We start from the raw sequence: 20215 nt of genomic DNA on the forward strand, positions 1-20215 counted from the left end.
TTCAGGAGGAGCATGACTCTTCCTCATCCTTCTCTCCACCTGCACACACCACAGATCAAAGGTGTGGGCTGGCTTCCCAAGCTAGGGGACAAAGGTGACTTGCATACATGCTGTCACTTCCCAATACTGCACAAACACCCCCTGACACCAGCACACCTCCTCTACTCTAAGGGGGAAAAGGGAAACATCATGAAGCTAAAGAGCCACAAATACAATCACTGACTGGTTAAACCTACACCCGATGAAGCTCTAACATCCCCATTCCATCCTGCAGCTCCACTGAAACATAACACATAATCTGAGCAAGCACTTTAGCAGGAGACTGTCTGTATCAAGGCAGGAGGAAATTGTGCTTTTCTTGTTCCCACTATATCCTCACCTCCCCTGCTCAAATTTGTTTGCTTTTTAGACTACAGCTACTTCAAGTATTTTTCCTTTCCCTGCACCAAGCGATGAGTTGAAACTCACGAAAGGTCTGCTGGCTACTACCAACGTGAACACTGCTCAATTTAAAAAAAAAAAAAAAAAAAGAAGAAGACAGAAGTGAACACTGCTCAATTTAAAAAAAAAAAGACGACAGAAGAGAAAAAGCAGCTTGGTGACAACAGTTGTGATGCATCAAATATCAAACTTGCTTCATTGTCATTCCAACTACAATCCAAACAGATTTTGCTTTGCACTATCTTCACTTTCGTTTATTCAGAGGAAAAAAAAAAATGTGCAAAATGAAAACCACTGCTCTTACAAAGTACCATATTGTGCAGCAATCATTCTCCCGAGTAGTATCTGGTACCAGCTTTTCATTCACGCTGGCGACAGTGCCAGAAGGCCACTGTAAACCAAATCCCCCTGCCCAAACTTTGAAAGGACTATGAAAAGACGTGAATGAGAAGAGAGGTAAAAACTGTCCCCACTTCAAGGAGAAAGTTTTACGCTCCCCAGCATCACTTTTTTTTTTAAATCGCAAGACTTCCAGTAATCCACAAATGATCCTTTTATTCTCTGGAACATAAACTTTACATAACATGAAGAGACAGTTCTTTGCAATTTATTTAAGCTAAATCCAAATCCAAGCTAGACGGTGTTTGAGCAAAAGAAAACCAGAGCCTCTGCATACTTAGGCTGTCAACTAAAACAAACATATTAACTCCCACGGTATGTACCGGGGAAATTGCGTGGGATCATCTGAGATCGAAGGTTTTTTCTGCATGGCTGCCACACACCTACGTGGCCACTTTATGCTGTAGGAATGCTACCAAGACAGTCAGTCTCCTGGCACAGCACTGAAGCCATCAACAAAAAAAGCAGGCAAGCACCTAATACAGATTTCTTTCTTTTATTTTTACTGGCATAACATATGGTTACTGCAAGCGCATGATAGAGTCTAGTCCTACAGTGGCTTATCCTACTTTTATATCTGTGCTGCCATACTTTCCCACCCTATGTTCAAGTCCTAGTGCTTGTACAACAGCACACGTGCCCAGGAACAGTACAAGGAGCTAATTCAGCTGATAACTAGTCTAAAACCCTAAAATGGATCACCTCCCTGAACCGGCTCACCATTCAGTGCCAAAAAAAAAAAAAAAAAAGAGGCAGGAACACAAGGATGGGACAGACATATGAAACAGGGAACATCTGGACTTCAATTATCTGGAGTGGCCATGGAGACTCAAATGGAAATCACACATGTAGCCATTTATTTTATTTTTTTTAAATATATTTTATATTTATAATTATATTTATTTATATATAATATATAAAAATTTATATATTATAGTATATGAACTATATAAATATATTATTTATAGTTATAATTATATTTATTATAATTTTTTTTTTTTTTTTTTACCCACACCACTGCTCATCTTTTCTTCCTGTCACCTACATAAAAGGCAAGACCAGTGATGTCTGATGTCTTCGTGTACAAAGCATAAAACTATTTTGCACCACCAAGGCCAGTCACAAAGCCCGTATTTGCTAGAAGCAGAGTGTGGGAAAAGTCGTAACATTTTGAGCGCACGCAATAACAATACCATTGTAAGGCCACCATCACAGGTGCTTGACAAAGCACAACCCTTCTGTTCATGATTCAGCTTAAAAATGCATAGACAAAACCTGCACGTGAAGGGGCATGGCTGCCAAAGTGTCTCAGAAAACACACACAGGACCCACAGAAGAGACACACAGAGAGGGCGGTTACACAATAGTTTTTCTCTGGTGTGAAAACAGGCCTTGTCACCGCATATCGCCTTCTCCTCCCTGTACCCACACTGGCGCTGCACCTTGCTGCCCTTCAGATGTGCCAATATAACTGTGTCCGAGGCTGGGCAATAAAGCATAACAGAGGAAAAAAAAAAAAAAGGCAAAATAACCCCACGCCCCTAATAACCCCACTCCTTCCGAAACTCTACTGCTTCTTTTTATACCTGATTTCCTTTCCCCCAGGACCAAAACTTCAGTTTTAATCTTGCTCAGTAGCACTGAGATGACCCATTGGATTACTTGCCCAAACACCAGGTTGCACAAATCGCCAGTCATCTATGTGCTCAATGTTGTAACACAAAATAAAACCTCGAAAACACTCCAAAACTATACTGCAGAGCAAAGCTGTAATATAATTACCTTAACTAATGTTAACTACTCTTTTCTGGAATGCCCAACGGCTATTCATTGGACTGGCACAGCTCAAGTTTACCCTTTTTCATTATGAGGCTCTCAAAAGGCTATTATTGCTTGCTGTGGAGGTAGGTTGTGTGTTTGAAGATGACAGGTAGATGGGAAAGAAGTTCTTACATTCCCCTTATAGCACGCTTTGAAATTTACAGATCCCTGTAAATCATGATGATTTTTCTCATTGGTAAGATAGAGGTAGCAATACTTTTATAATCACAGGAGAAATACACAGGCATAAAAGGTTTTATATCCAGAGACACTGAGCACTACAGAAAAGGAAGAAATCAATGATCCTCTTATTCACTGCATATGCCTGATAATGTCCAGCAAATAACTGATGAAAATACTCTCTGAATACGGTACAAAACAGGTCCTACAAGATGAAAAGCAGCATTCTACATCAATAATAGCATACTACTATATATAGAGAGTAACCATGCTACTATATATAGAGAGTAACCATGCTACTATATATAGAGAGTAACCATGCTACTACCGAACAAATAATCCTTTTTTCGGCATTTTTCTAACTTACAGGCGCTAAACTCCAAAATAATGCTGAGAATGCAGCTTTTATGTGCAATTTATACACACATCAAGAGAGCCCAGGTAAAAATACTCCATTATCTTTAAAGAATCTGAAAAAAATCTGCAGAAATTAGGGAAGGAAACAGTTTTATTAAAGTAGTCCCTACAAACTTGCATGAAAAAAACCACTCTCTCATCATGAAGCTGGACTGGTATATTTATTACAACCCCTAGAAGAAAGCTGACCTAGTCAAAAGAGGTTAATGGTTAAGACTGGCAAGTACAATATATAATGTTACTCAGGACAAGATGAGGGACAGCCATTTAAGACCTTTGAACTAGTAATAGTTAAAGAAAAAAACAAAACAAAACAAAAAACTCTACACCTCTCCCTCATCTCAGCCACCTTCAGTTCCTACCGTAAATAGTCCAAGTCAAACGTGCAAAGTGACTGCATTAGGACAAACTCCAAAGCTACTGCTATCAACTTATCTTAAATAAATTGTTTGTCTGTGTTAAGTAAACTATTTGATGGAAAAACAACTGTCAGAAAAAACGATGGATGTTTTTTAGAAGTGAAAATAAATAGTATGGTTTTGATCCTAAAAATAATTGTCACACGAGGAGTCTCACCGTTCCTACGGGGTACTTGCCTGAGCCAGGCTATGCTTGGCATTCAAGCATCTACTGAACCCAGCTAGTCTTGCGCAACAACAGTCTTTTTAACACAGTTCTTTCATTTGTTCTGCTGTTGTACTGCTCGGCATCCAAAATAGCTACGAAACAAGAAGTTTAATTAGAAATTTGTATTTTTTAATTAGCCATCATAAATTCAGTAAATACAGGAGTCAGCACACAGTGTGTTTATCACTGAGACACATCCGACATTGCCCAGCATGAAATGCCCAGGACAGTCTGATACAGCAAACAAATTCACTTGCTACTTCAGGAAATGTCAGGTTTATTTGCCCACACCAGATCTTTTCTAATAAGGGAAGAGTTTCTGAAAGCCTTAAAACTCAGGTAGGGAAGAATTCAGGAGGTAAAAAAAGTAGCGTTCTTGCAGGGACACATGCTGGGGACCAGGAAACCATCAAGAGTGGGGATTACAACCGGGCCTGCCACAGGGACTGCAGGCTGCACTGCATCTGCACCAGCTTCCTCCAGGCAAGGGCTCAAATCACCGCAGAACAGAGCTGGCCGGGGAGGCAAAGACAGGTCACTCCTGCCCCATCCCCGCTGGCTGCCTACGGACATTCTCACAGACTCCGCGAGCCGGTGCCGGTGGCACTCGGAGGGCTGCGCCAAGGACATGGGCTCCAGAGCTGCGCCACCCAAGAGATGCCAGTCCCACAGCTCCTCCTACTCTGCTCCCAGGGGAGACCATGAAGGTCAAGGGTTAAGTCTTGCGAAAGATTGAATGAGATTCTAGGGCTGCTACACATACCTGAGACAGTAAGAATATCCACTTAATTAGTGCCCTGTTCCATTCACGAGGCTGCTAAAATATCCATTAAAAGTTGGATTAAAAAAAATCTGTGGGAAAACATCTGATCAGCCCTGCTAGTGTAATGCATCAACTAAATTAATGCAAGAAAATAAGAATGGTCAAAAGCAATCAGGATAATAACACATGGCGTGCAAGTGTAGCTTTCTCTTGGTACTATATTAAGATTTCATTTTTAAAACTTCTTAATTGATTTATATATCTTTTTTTACATATATATATGTGTGACCTTTTTCGGCAATTAACTTCCAACACACAGATTAAATATTAATGGATAAATGTCAATTATGATTATGAGAAACGATAAAAGGACCCTAAATTAAGTAAACACAGATAAAACAATAAAGTATTTTCACATGATCAAAACAATGTTTTAGTGTTAATGTTTTCTTATTCTAATTGAAAATGTAATTATATACTCATAGGTGGTGTTATTGAATAAAATTTGGTAAACAATATAATCTTTCCAGCATTACAATTCACTCCAGTAAGGAGGAGAAAAGCAAGCCTTGCTGCTTCTTCCAGCAACATTATTTGACGCTTCACAGAAATATTCCGTTTGAGACTGTCCAGAGTGCAGTAGGATATTTTCAGTTATTCCTAGACTATTTCCATCGTCTATAATTAATTATACACAATTCTATATTTTTTTCAGTATTACCCACTCTCCCACACATCCAAAATATTTTCCCACTATTTTACTTTTTAACTAAGGAACTAACCTTAGGCTTGCTAAGAATTAAGAAAAAAAAAAAACAAAAAGAAACCAACAAACCAAACTACGCAACAGAAACACTCAAATATAACACTCAGACAACAACCTCGTTGATTTAAGGTCATTGCTTCTGTTTTCTGAGTCTAATTTTTATTAAAAAACAAATCTGAGACAAAACATCTTCAATAAACTACAAAATGCAGTCAAAAGCCAATTTAAATAGAAGGTGCTTGATGCTGAGACGTACCATTCTGCCTATCCTCTACCACACTGCTCATCAATGACTACTGTACGAATTGTAAATGACACGGGACATGCTGTTCACAAACAATTCAGATTTATTGTTATATTCAGTTGTTCCTGTTACCTGAAATTAGAATTAGAAGCTCATTAAATATGAATGCATTTCAGAGAATGTAGAGGCACAGCATTATATTGATGAAAGCTTCATTAAATTTTCAATGATATAGCTGCTTCTATATTTGTGAAGGAAGGGCACAGAGCAGAAAGAATTAAGTTGGGCAATTCTCCTTCAGCCAACTTTGCATCTTTCTACTACACCTAAAAACCCACGGATTTTAAAACAAACTGTTGGACTAATTAGGTGTAAGATAAAGTGATTGTGGTCCACTACATTCAATGTGATTACTTTCAGATCAGCACTTGTCTTTTGTCATTGTCATTTGTCAATTATACAACTGACGCTCAAGAGGAGGGGAATTGGTAGAAAGCTAGAAATCGGGTTTGAATGATTGAGTTCATATAAAATACAGACTCTGTACGGGTTTCTGTACTCACTTAATAGCACAGTCATATTTTAAAATAGTCACTTAAAAAGACATAACAGGAGTACTGGAAGTGAAGTCTTACCTAGCAAGTACACGCAGTAATACAGCTTTATTTTTACTGCAGAGACAGAAACCTGAAAACCTGTGACAGAAAACAAACTAGACGCTCGAAACCTAGTTGAATACTGAGCTTGTATTATCATCAGCAAGTCAGACAGTTAAAACCTCCATATGTAAAACACCTATAACCAAGCTACGTGAAAGAATGCAGAAACAAAAATGCAAAAGTGAAAATTCAAGTGGTGTGACCCCTCTTGTGGACATGCACTATGGTATAAATGTATTGTATCACCATAGTACGTTATCTCAGTTTCCTTGGGAAAAAGGGCTTACGCGATCAGGCCGTTCCTCAGCTCCTCCCCATCCACTCCCCTTGACATCCACTGCTTCATGTCACCAAACTCAGCCAGCGGGGTAGAGGCCTCCATGCCACATTATCCCTCTGAGAAGTCTGTACAATATATGACCTGGGCTTCACGTCTTTTCCTTATGGTTGGCACGCAGGGCCTGCCAGGAATCAAGACGTACCGTTGCTCTTTCCAACCTGGTAGGACCAGTGAAGACTGCCACCTCCGTCAGCCCTCTGGATAGGCAATGCCCAACGAGCATGCATGCAGACAATGTCGGTTTCTCCTCAGGCCTTGTTTATTCTCCCCTGTTCAAATCCTGCTGTGACATGTGACAGTATAAGAAGGATATGGACCTGATAAAGAGGGTCCAGAGGAGGGCCACTAAAATGATCAGGGGGCTGGAGCACCTCTGCTACGAGGACAGGCTGAGGGAGCTGGGGTTGTTCAGCCTGGAGAAGAGGAGGCTCCGGGGAGACCTCATAGCGGCCTTCCAGTACCTGAGGGGGGCCTGCAGGAAGGCTGGGGAGGGTCTGTTTACAAAGGCCTGCAGTGACAGAACAAGGGGTAATGGCTTTAAACTGGAAAAAAGCAGATTTAGATTAGACATTAGGAATAAGTTCTTTACCATGAGGGTGGTGAAACACTGGAACAGGTTGCCCAGGGAGGTGGTTGAGGCCCCTTCCCTTGAGATATTCAAGGTGAAGCTCGACGAGGCCCTGGGCAACCTGGTCTAGTTGGGGGTGTCCCCGCTGACTGCGGGGGGGGGGTCGGACTAGATGACCTTTGAAGGTCCCTTCCGGCCCAGATGATTCTATGATTCTATGTTTATTTCCCCACCCCCCTCCAGTTTCCTTTGGCATGCGTAGTCAGCATTAAATAACTGACCTTCTCAAAACCACCATGAGGCAGTATTATCCCCATAGCACCAGATAAGGAAATTAAGCCACTATAATTAATGCTTGAAGCGTGCCCAAATTTCACATTCCTGATTTGAGAGTGACTAGCGTTAGCGCTATACAGGATTTCTCTGCCCAAAGCACAGCTCCCGGGGAAGGCGGGAACAGTCGCACAAAGCCTGCGCTTTGGCAGGACAGTCCAGCTGGCACAGCCGAAGCCCCTGGGAGATGCTGGGCCCCAGGAACGTGGCCAGCTCCACCCCAGGGTTCTCCAAAGTCAGTCAAACACCCCAGGTGCTGCTCCAGCCAAACAAGGGAAGGCAAGACATGAGAGCGACAACCCCTTCCGCATCCTTTCTTCTTCCCCAACCAAGACTTTTGGATCCAGGCACAGACTCCTTGCTTAGCTAATTTCCATTTAGACGCCCCCTTCACCACACGTGCAAGCGCAAACACACACACAGATCCTCACTATCCTTACCTCTGATCTTCCCATAGCCACCAGCTCCCCATGCATTCATCCTCCTAGGACCTCACATCTTCCTCTATGGCTTTTTAGCTTGTTTTTCCTCAGTCTTCCCAGATAGCCCTAAATGTTTCTCTAGCCCAGTCATTACTCCTCCTCTCGAGTCCTCATGCAGTCATACCCCTTTCTCCAAACAAGTCTCCCTCATGACCTTTGCTGTTTCATTTACTGCCACACAGCAAGACTGGGAGTCCACCTCCCTTTTCAACTCCACAACAGCATTTCGGTGGCCCCAAAGCCACAAGATGTTTTCCAGTCACACATTCCTTGCAAAACAGAAGGCTCCTTTCCAAAATGTCAGTTGGCAGCAAAGGTTCCCACAGGAACCCATGCAATTCAAGTTCCTTAACCTCATCCCAAGGAACAAATCTCCAAGGGGGGCTGTTCCACTCATACATCACTGAGATGCTGCCCATGTGGAGACAGCTCATTCTGGCCACGTGGGCCATTCCATCTTGTATTACCTTTCCCCAAAGCCAAGAAGACAGAACAAGGACAGAAATCAAGGATTTGTTTAGCAAAATTTTAGGACCGGTTTTGTTTCAGGACTGGAAACCAAAAGGTTCAAACAAGTATAGCAATTCTAGACTATGCTCAACGGACAAGTACTTCTCCAGCTCCTCGATTCCTCCAGCCCTGCCCAGCTGAAAATGTTCACAGCAACATCACATCATCCTGGCATTGCCCTCAGTCCTGTAACCTCTCTCTCTCCCTTTACAGAATACAATCATACCCCCAAAATAAAGATAACTTTTCTTTTTTTTTCCTGGAACAAGGGGATTTGGGGGATTTAAAAGCAGCCTCCCATCTCCAGTTCACAGCACATCAGTCACAGGCTTATCAAACTACACAACTGCCGCAAACAGTCCTTCCTGACGCCGTCCAGGGTATGTAAAGACTATTTTTTTGGTCATCTTAAGCCTGCAGACAGCCACACCCAGAAGAACCTGAACTCTTCTATTTACACAAGGCTATTCATATACTCACACTAAAGATTATCTAGTCATTTGTTACACCTACAGACTGTTCAATTCCTAATCCCCATGGAAGTTATCAATTTTTTTTTTTTTTTTTTTTTTTTTTTTTTTTTTTTACAGAAATCACACAACACATTGCAAGTAAGGATGACAAAGACATTTAATGTTGGTCTGCCTGTACTTGCCTGGGACCAGAGGTCTTCCTTCTTCACCCCAGCTCTGCCAGCAGCTCTTGCGATACCTCTAACCCCAGTGCCAAACTTTCCTCTCTAATTAAGACCTAACACTTCCCATTCTGGCTCAGCAGTCAAAAAGTGTCAACATTAGCGGAACCACTCCCTTGCCTTCTGCTGTCTAGGAACATCAGTCCTTCTTTGCCACCCTGGCAGAGAGACCGAGAGCCTGGCCACGTTGCTTGGCATTAATAAAAAGTGGGGAGCAGAACATTCTTAGGGCTTGGGAACTTTTACCTCAGCATTGCTTCTTTAGAAAAAGAAAAAAAAAAAAAAATCAAACACACAAACACACACACTGTTCCTCACTTTGCACCATCACACTATTTCCTAACTCTCAGCAGAACCACTTACCTTCCTCCTTAAAGAAGTTGTCATGCTCCCATTAAGCCCAGGATTCTCCAAATACTTAGACATATCATTTAACCTTGGTGCCAATCATTGAGCACACAGGACTGTGTGAACAGCAAAAATTATCTACGTTTCCCAATTTGGAGGCAAAATATTTATCTGATGACTTGCTCGTTGTTCCTTTGTGTCAGAGGCATCTTGTTCTCACCTCTCTGAACTTAACTGTATTCCACACAAAAAAACCTGCAAGAATTTCCTAATATGTTCTCTCCCCCAATATGTGTTATATTCAAAGGAAGAACACCTCAGAATATCATCTTCAGAGCACCAAAAAATGTTCTTAGCTATAACAATTAAAGTTTAATTTTGTCATGTATAGAGGCAGTTCCTGCTAAGTTGTTCTGTCAGATCTGGTCCTGTCAAATGTAATTCTTGCAAAACAGTTTTTAAAAAAGAAAAACCAAGTAGACATCACCATAAAATTCAGTTCACTCTTTGGACTAATACTTACAACTTTTATTACAGCCCGAGTGGCCTTTCTGTGAAGAAACACCCACTGCTTCCTGCATATCATTAAATCAAAGAGGGAACCAGCAACATGAAACTTAAGCGTCCCCAGCACAAGCTCAGCACCCTGCCTGTCGCACACCCTGGTAATATCAAGGAAAATTTTTTTATTTCTTAATTTCCTAACCAGAGCTGAACACTGGAATACTCCATTTCCAAAATGCTGACCTAGCTCTTTTTCAAACTGCACCTTCAGTTGACCTGAGGAAAAAAAAACAAAACAAACACAGTCCCAACCAAAGAGCACACACAAATGCAACTTCTGAGTACTCCAAGAGGGCACTTTCAGATCCCTTCTGTGGAGAATTTACAGTTACTGAGACCTGCTTTTTAAAATGCCTCAGGAATATGGTTGCTTAATTTCATAAATATTAAACCCATGCATATCACTTATTAGCGTTTGGGAGCTAATGCAACCACATAGGAGCAAGTCAACATCCTTCTTCCTCACAAACCCACAGAATTATTAGCTTGAATTATAATGCAGCAGATGCAATTAAAAAAAAAAAAAAAGCCTAATATCAAATTGTTTAAAAGGTTATTGCATTTGCCTTCTTTTTGAGAAGCACTTTAACCGTAGACTTTTACCACACCAGTGCTGGACCATTACCTTACTGGACATTTACCACGTTCAACATTACCATGGTAGTAAACGCTACCCGGTAAAAAGGGTAAACTCCTCAAACTGGGTACCCAAACCCATTAGCCATTTTCAGGACCTCAGGCTGCAGATTTTGCCAGACAATTTTCAGAACCAAGGAAAAAGAATTTACTTTTCAATTGACTGATTGGAGATGCAGGTTATAAACGATAGCTTTCCTTTTGCCAAGGTTCCATCTCAGAGCAGAACCACAACTTAAATTTCTGAAAAAGTACTTACAAGCAATGAGGAATAGAGTTCTGCAGGCTTTGCTAAGCAGACAAGTAGCATTACTAAGCAGGCACGCCAACGGATAGCTCAGAGAAAAGAAAAGATTTTCTAAATATGTCAGTTTTAAAACAAAAGAATCATGTAACTGAAGCATTAACACCACTGCATCAGAAGTATTAAGACCATGATGCAGAGCCAAATTTAAAAGCAAATATTCATTGTCAAACTAGATGGCAGAAGGAAATAACCTCTTGGGTATTTCAGCAATGATTTAATCACCTCCCATGACTAACTCAAAGAGTCTTTGGAAGAGTAATGGGATGGAACAGAGTCCAAAGAGCATCTAATCCCAATTAATAAAAACATGACTAACTCCAAAAAGACAAAGAAGAAAGATGACCTAGATTTTTATTCCCAAAGAAGTCAGGAGAAAGCTTGCTTTCTGAGGGAATACATTCCACTTAAAAAAAAAAAAAAGTAATTTTGCTTCTTCCTTTGAGGATGCAGACAGGCCATGATTGTGCAACCATTTCAAACAAGCACCAGTTAACCCAACTTCCCGTGGTACATCTGACAAATAGGATTAACAACCTTCCTGATGGGTCTCCCAACCCACCCAGAAAAAAACTAAGAAAATTCTCTCAGTTGTAAATTGGTGGGAATGACAATAAAGAAAACTAGGTAACATATTATCTCCCCAAAGCAAAGCAGATATTTTTGGGACCAAAGTTCCTCTTCTGGTTGAGATTTTTAGCTATATGGAGTCACAATCTGCTTTAGTCCACCAAGACTCCTTAAATTTTTCCTGTAGGTAAGGATCTACTACCCAGGAATCTAATCTGAGATGTGATCTGGCAAGAGTAGCAAGAAAACTAGAAGCCTAAGAGACAAAATAGAGCACTTGCTCTGCCAGATAAGCCAGCTTTTTAAGCATGCAGCTTCACAAAATGGTGCAAGCTAAATTAACATTGCAGAGGAACGTCCTTCCTTCAATCCTACTCCTACCTTCCTTGCGAACACACATTGCTACAGATGACCTTGCACCACCTTTGATGCCTAACCATTCATAAGCCACTTCAACTCACTAATCCTGTAGAAACACCACCACACTCAAAAAACCTGCTCATTTTCAGCCAGGTTAGCAAACTGGATCAACTCCCACAAGGGTCCAGTAAGTACCAGAGTCTGGTGACTTTTTTCCCTTGTGCCTGCTGCCTATTCACAAGTCCTGCATCCACATGCACGTTTCAATGGTTCAACCAGCACTTCTCATATTGTTCGCACTTACGAGCTTGCACCTCATCTTCTGTATAAACAGAAATATGGTGGCCTAAAAATCACATACATCACAGCCAACCTTTATGTTACAAATGAACAGCCCTGATCATTGTCCTTGTATATCTTGCATTTAAGATACTGTACTTGGAGAAAAAAAAATAATTGCTGAAGAAAATTTAAATATGAGTTTAAGCACCTAATTCCCACATGCTCGATTTAAAAATTGCAGGTCTGACAGTTCCTCACTGCCTACCTCTAGTTAGACTTCTTCACTCAAACTCACCTGGCTGAAATACAGTTTTATGTTATTTTCCATAATCTCCAAGGCTTCCCCCCTATCTTATAAGAAAGGCATTTTCTTGAACCACACTGCAGAGAAGAATGCAGCAGGAAGCCAAGTGATCCTTTCACTTGGAAGAAGTTTAAACAAGAAGATTCCAAACTCTTTTCCAATGACTCCAGCCCCACATGCTGGCATGAGATCCCACTCCCCTGAATTCACCGGGGATGTTCCTAATTCCAGCTCCTGGGGAACTTGACAGACTCAAACCTCCAAACACTCCCAACATTAAAATAAATATGCAAGTAATGAAACCTCTGTTTCTTCATTTTAGCAGCCGTTAGCACCGCAATTAGAGTTCTCATAGGATGTGCTTACTCCCTAATGAATCCCTGAAACGGCTGTAACAGGATGCAGGACAGATACAGAATACCCACAACACAACTCGGGGAATTGATGTCTCCTCTGAGCAACTCAAAGCTGGGCCTAGATATATAAGCGGTGTTATGCCGTCTTCATTTTGATGCCTTATTAACATATTAAGCAAGAAATAAACAGTTATCCCTCTGGGAAAAGGAGAAAAAGGAAAAAAAAAAATATAATAAGGAGCCTAGACACCTTTTTGTAAGTCTCTTGTGGACAGGAAAATGCACCAGAAAAATTTGTAACAGAGCAAGTTCATTAACTACTACCTAAGAGATTGCAGCAGTACATGAATAAACCCAAAACCACTACACTGGCAGCAGCCCATCGGTTTTCTGTGGAGGCTGCTCTTGTACCTGTGTCTCTGTCTCCCAGAGATGTCAAGCATGGGGAAGAGACATCACAACATCTGGTGCAACACTGGGGACGAAAAGGATTTTCTTTGCTTTTGTTGGTCTGCAGATATCTACGTTTCCTCTCTCTACAAGTCAGGATGGGTCACAGGTAGCTGGAATAGCAGGACTGACTCTGAAAAAAGAGCTTGACATACCAGTTTCCCTCCTCCTCCCTACAGCAGACAGTAGGACAACAAAGCTGAAGCAGCAGCCCCAATTAACTACCTTTTTTACCTAAGACTTTTGGATCTTATAGTTGCAGACCATATGGTCCAAGTTTACAGCCAACAGTAAACTTCTTTACCCAGTCCCATTTGCAGTAACAACCCTAACATTCTTTTAATGCAGTTTTCGGTGGATGCATTTCCTTTCCCCTTTATGTAAGTAAATCAGTGGGATACGCTTAACCTGCCTCCTAAAACTCAACACAGGCAATGAAATCCAAGCAGGCAGAGTAAAAGACAATTCATGGTCTCAAATGAAGCCAGGTGGATTACAACTCCACTGGCAAGCACACACCCAGCATCTGTACACTCAGAAAAGACATTAGGAATTATCTGAATAATCAAAAATTGTAATGCGTGCACAAAGGCTTTTGCATATAATTCTTGAGAGTGAACTTTTAAAAGAAGGCAAAGCCATCGGTATACCGTAGAAACTAATGCATCACGGAACTTTAATCAAGCATTGCTCCATAATTAGACACACCTTCCCCTGCACAAGAGCATCTTTAAAGTCAAGTATCTGATGCCTTGAACTTCTGTTATACTTAAGAAAATAAACTTTAAAAGACATTAATTATTCTTGAACTGAGCACTTCCATACTAAGTTCCATCCTAGAACAACTTTTAACTGCTAATTTATCATCCTCCCTCTCAGTGACAGGGATTATTTATAGTGGAAAAGGCTTGTTTCCCATTACTCTAATGCCAAAACCACACGGTATTACACTTTTGGTGATATTGGTAAAGAAGCAATAACCAAGGAAAACAAAAAACTAGGAACCCCTCCCCCTAAAAAAACCCCAAACATTCCCATATTTGTAAGGCTTGGCATGGTTCCATTGGAATAAATTGCAATGGAAGCCCAACTTGAAGGATGTTTACAGCTGAGACCCAATGCCTGATTTCATCCTCTGGCACTCATCTGCCTATCCCTTATCTCCACCACAGCACTGCTGTGCTTATCAGCACACTAACCCCTGCTCTGCCACAAGCAGGCAGGAACACATTCCAGAACCCCACTGGCCACAGGGGAACTGAACACGGCCAACAAGCAGCGTTAGGAGAAAGCCACCGCGGGTTGTTCTGCTGTGAGGTGCCAAGCACACTGACAAAGGAAGAGACACAAGGGAGGAGAAATGCCATCTGCATACGTTGGGGCTAAGATCTAGAATGAGTTTGTTGGCAGGATCCAAGTGACAGTAAAAGAGAGATACTCTAACACAAAGTATCTACCCCAGATGATAGAGATTTAAATTAATGAAGAGGGGAAAAGAAGAATAACCAGCCAAGCCTCCAAAGCAGTGGACTTCATATAGCAAGAGGAACCTTCACTGCAGATGTATGTCAAAAAAGGAGGAACAAACAGGACACACTTGGCCAAACAAGTTCTCAAATACTTTGAGATTAACTTTGTTTCTATAGGAGGTGAAAAGAGGGAAAAAAAAAAAAGAAAGAAGAAAAAAATTATAAAAGGAAGGCTCTTCTAGTTTCATTCTAACCAAAGGGGAGGAACTGGTTAAGAGCGTGAAAGCGAGAACAATTTGGCTGACAGAAGGCGTAAGAAGGCAACTCTCGCAATTCTTCAGAAGGGCAAAAAAAGAGAGCCACAAAATAAAGAAAATGAACTAATGGTAAAACCACAAGCTATCTGAAACCCAGAAGAAAGATCTGAAGCTCACTGACAAATCATCTCAGCTAAGTAAAGGATCTCTAATGATTTGAAATTCAAGATATTTCACACAAGTGCAAATCAAATCACTGAGGGTCACTTAAAGCGAACAGCACAGTTAACGAAACAGGAAAGGTCAAAGCAACTACTGGAAGGCAACACTGACGGTAACATGAAAATGCTCCTTCAGAATGCCTGCAGTGAAAGAAAGAGCAGTTACAGCAGGAGTGCGTTAACCCACTATTCAGTGGGAAGAAAATCTCTAACAGACAACGCCAAAGCACTTGGAGAGTTTTCTGCACCGATCTTCATTCACTAGGATGGATTAACCACCTCATGTAACTCATATTGCAGCAAAAGGAACAAGAACACAGGGCAGAACTGGGAAATGCGTTAGAGCAGTTGCTCCAAACCTCCTGAGCCAACAAAGTCAATCAAGACTCTGAATTTTTCCATGCATATTTACCAGCAGACTTCAAAAAGAAAAGTATGATAAAGACAATATACTCCTGCAGACAACTTAATAAGCTTCCATAAACCTATGGACTAGGGGTTACCGCACTAAAAGAGTACTTCAAGGTTTTCAAATCTAGTAGACATAATATTTAACCCCTGAAAACTGACAAAGGCAGTTATCAAAAATCATCTCTGCTCTCTGCATTAAGTTCCAGCAGCCTGAAAAGGGCAAAAGCACCTGCCTCTAAAGAGCAGGAAACAGAACACACAGGTAAACACAGACCAGTCAGGGTTACTGTCAGCCCCTGGGAAGATGCTGGGGCTGCCTAAATAATGAGGCAAATGACCTACCTCCTGCATATTTCAGATAATGAAGCAGATAAAATCCAACACACAATTTGTTAAGAGCAATTCATATCAAATTAATATAATTTCCCCCAATGACACAGTAACAATGTAGGTAGCGAAACTACAACTAGAGGTAATATAGTTTTGGTTTAAGTGGCCTTTTGACATGCTTAAATCGACGGTCATATAATCTAAACAAATACGGTACATACTGAAGTACTGAGAGATGATTAGAAACCATACCCAGAGAAAAGTTACCATTATTTCAGGCAAAGAGAAAATAGGTGGCAAGCCTGTTCGCGTGGCTCTAATCTTTTAGTATTCTCCACTCTTACAAACAGTAATTGGGGGGGTGGGAAGGTAGGGAAGGCTACTTAGCAAGGATTTGCTGCCAACAACTTTCAAGATCTCCCAGACAACATCTTGTCCACAAATTACACATTGGAACATGCCGAGACAGAAAAGTCTCTCTTTTTTTTTTTTTTTTTTTTTTAAATTAACAGAGGATAATCTGGGACAGTTACAAGCGCTTTGACCAAAGGACTCAGAATCCAAAGTCACTTGAAGCAAGTGCAAAAGTCACCTGAAATAATATGCAGTTTGACAGAGCAAACACATAAGAATAATCAGCTGCATAACACAGCATGGAAGGCAAGGTTAAATAGTTTTCTGCCCAGAGAGGTTGAGCAGTAAAGTGCTACAAAATCTGCGGTTTATGCTGAACATAAATCACACATACCACCACAAAAAATAAAATATACATAAAGACTTATTGTCCTACTGAGATGTATGAAATGCAGGAATCAAAAGAAAAGCACAAGAAGTAATTTTGACTCTGCCTGTTGTAGTAAGGACTCAGATGAAGCACTATGTCCAGTTCCAGGGCTCCACAAAAATGTAAACCAAGTGAAAAAAGAGCCTCAAGAAAAGCAATGACAACAGCCCACAGATGTATATTAAAAAAAATATTTTAAAAAAATCACTGAAGAGACACGATTGAAGAAACAGGATTTAAGTGTGGAAGACAACAAAGAGAAAGCTCCCAAAACATCTGAACATTCCTGCAGAAGACGTGTAATAAAGAGTTCACAAAGCGTATAAAATGCACGTTAGAATTTTTAAATGCTTAAACTATAGCAAATAAATCTAGATAAGAAATTAGGAGAACTATTTTCAATGGTAAGAACAGCAAGCTATCAGAATAGATTGCCTAAGAAGGGTAAATCTCCATCGGAAACTTATGTTAACTCCTTTGCGTTGAGAATTAGTTAGACATTCCTTCCTTGTGCCTGAAACATTGTGAATTTATTAAAGAACAAATGCCAATTACCTCCCTTCTTTCCCCCTCTTATTTCATTCACAGATGCTTCATCTGACCTTCCAGCTTCTAGATCTGTTATTATGAGATTTTATTAACCATTATTAAGAAATTACTTCCAGCATGAAGGCTCTGTAACATATGGAAATAATAATAAAAACACAACCTTAAAGGAGCTATTGGAAGGGTATTACAGAGGAAAAGTGACCCACTTGAACTACGTCAAGATAGAGAGTCCTTGCTTACAACAAAAACAAAGAAATCCAGGGATCCTAGTTACACGGTGACTTCAACTTTACCCTCATACACACATGCTTTAAAGCAGTGGTGCTCAGCTGAAGAGAGACTCTTTGCTGGGAAGGTAAAGGAGGGACTAACAGACCTTGCTGAGTCCAGATAAGGCAAATCTAGGTGGGTCAGCACAGCCCTCTCCTGGCAAGCACCCCGCAGAGATACCTGGCTGGTGCAATCCAGGGCCACACGGATCCAGGCTACTGATTGTCAAATGCAGAACTGTGGGAGCTGGAGGAAGCAGAGGCAGTCCTTTTGCAGATGGGAAGAAACAAGGAAAGCAAGACAGAGAGAGACATCAACCCCAAATAAGGCGTCAGCAGCTGGACCCGGTAAACCACAAAACATGACTAATTTTCTCAAGCGAAGCGAAGCTACAAACAAAAAATAATGAGAGCCAAAGCAGGAGAGCAAACTGAAACATGCTGTCCTCTGCTGGAAGTGACTCTGGAGAAGCTTGAAGGCAGAAGATGATCAAAATCAATTGTCCTTTGATCTTTACTGAAATAGAAGATAGAAACATCATTTTAAAGCTGCACAGCCTTGTCTAAATGCAGCCATTACCTTTTGAACTCCAGCTAACACTGCACTTTTATACAGCCAGTGTCACCGGGGTGCCTGCTGCCTGTCTCTTCTACAGGGGCACTACCAGGAGATTATCTGCTGCTCTCCCACACGCTTTCCCTCGCGGCAACAGAAGTCCCTGCATGGCTGCAGAGAAGAGGATCAGGGAACTGGCTGAAAACTAACGCTTTTTTCTAAAACAAATAACACAAATCCTTTGTTGCAATCCAGTTCCTTTACCCTGCTCCTTTACAACACCTACATCAAGTACAGCAAAGCTTTCAGGCTGTGTTTTTGGAACATAATTCACACGCAGTTTAACAGTTCAAGATATATGTATCACAGGAAAGATGAAAAGACACAAAAAGAAAACAAACCAACCAAGCAGAAAGGGCTGCTGCTGCAGCATGAGGCTTCTGTCGCGTGCATGTAGAAAGGATTTAGAGTAGAGCCTTTAAAACTTCCACACTGAGGAATATCTCCAGATCCGAAAGTGAATGAGTTCAGAGTATGACTGAGATCAGTTGTGAGAATTATCTAAGTGCTCAGCTTTGTGGAGAAATAAAAAAATAAAAATAAAAAAAAAAAAACCACCAAAAACAAAAAGAACAGAATGAGCGAATAGCACCCTCAGCACCGGTTCAGAGGATGTTCTTACAACACTTCAAACAGCATCAAACTTTCAGACACAGCATTCCCCATTCAGGAGAATTATCACGCCAAAAAAAAAATAACACAAATCACCTTTTTTTTTTTTCCCCTTAGTTATTCAAGCACAGTATTAAATACAAATGAGAAACCTTTAAGTTGGTGAGAAATGTATTTTTCTCTACGTTCCCCGTTCCATACCCCGAAACCCCACACGCCTTCGGGACAGGAGCCGGTACCGGACACGCCAAGCCCCGCGTCGCCCCGAGTCACTAACTGCAGAGAAGCGGCCGAAAGCAGCGCTTCAGCCCCACACCGCGACCCAGCCCCCGGCGGAACCGCTGGTTGCCCCCGGGAAAGACACACGAGGGGACGCGAGGGGCCCGGAGCCGCTCCGCAAACACCTGCACCGGGTCTGGCGGAGCCCCGCCGGGCCGGGGGAGCGACCGTTTCCCCTCAGGCCCCGCCGCCCGGTCCCCCCGCAGAGGAGCAGCCCCGGGCGGGGCCGCCCCTCCCCTCACCGCGCCCGTTCCCCCCTCAAAGCGGGGCGGCGGCCCCACTCACAGCGTGTGCCCGCAGACGTTCACCATCAGCTTCAAGGAGGGGTTGCGGTACTTGGTGGTCTTGCACCGCGGGCAGCCCTGATCATCCATGGCCGCTGCTTCCCCCTCCCTCCGTCCGCACCTTCCTTCCGCCTTCCGCCGTGCGGTGCCGCCGCCAAAGCGGCCCGCCGGCAACCACCCACCGCCCCGCGCGTTCCGTTCGCCACGGCTCCCGGCCCGGCCCGCTCCCTTCCCCTTCCCAGGCAGAGCCAGCCGGCGGCGGGGAGGGCCGGGGCGACCGGGCCGAGCAGGTACGAGCCGCCCCGGGCAGCACCTGCCCGGAGGGAGATGGAGTGAGGGGCAGACCGTCCCGCCCGAGAGATGCGGTTGTTACGGGGAGGGGAGCCCGCTGCCGCCCGATGACTAATTAACAGGAGGCCGCTGCGGGCCGGCAGCTCCCCAGCGGGCTTCCCCGCTCCAGGCCCGGGCGAGGTGCCGTCCCTCAGCCCGGGTAACCGCGGCTGCACCGCCTCGCACCCTGAGAGTTTTAATTCTGCCCTCCCCGCCCGGGGAAAGGCGCTTCGCGGCGGGGGGCAGGTGAGGGGACCCACCGCCGCCGCCCCCCTCGGGGGCGTCCCTGCGACGGGGCGCCACGCTCCAGGTGGAGGTGGGGAGGGGAGGGGAGCGGAGCTGAGCGGGGCCGCTTGATTGACGGTTGCCCTGGAGACGCGGGAGCC

The 20215-nt window shown here is 42.7% G+C and overlaps 1 protein-coding gene across 2 annotated transcripts in view; it reads right to left on the reverse strand.

Moving 5' to 3' along the window:
* MNAT1 (MNAT1 component of CDK activating kinase) overlaps window positions 1–20127 on the reverse strand; it is a 141092-nt gene extending 120965 nt beyond the window's left edge. Inside the window, exon 1 of one of the 2 annotated variants that reach the window (XM_074149844.1) lies at window positions 19501–20127. In XM_074149844.1, coding sequence (XP_074005945.1) covers window positions 19501–19589 — 89 coding nt within the window. In that variant the 5' untranslated portion in view covers window positions 19590–20127. The remainder of the gene's footprint in view (window positions 1–19500) is intronic. The other variant, XM_074149845.1, reaches the window with a different exon arrangement.
* Between the last annotated feature and the right edge of the window lie 88 nt (window positions 20128–20215).

This window comes from Numenius arquata, chromosome 6 (genome assembly GCF_964106895.1).
Source record: "Numenius arquata chromosome 6, bNumArq3.hap1.1, whole genome shotgun sequence".
Lineage (NCBI taxonomy): Eukaryota > Metazoa > Chordata > Aves > Charadriiformes > Scolopacidae > Numenius > Numenius arquata.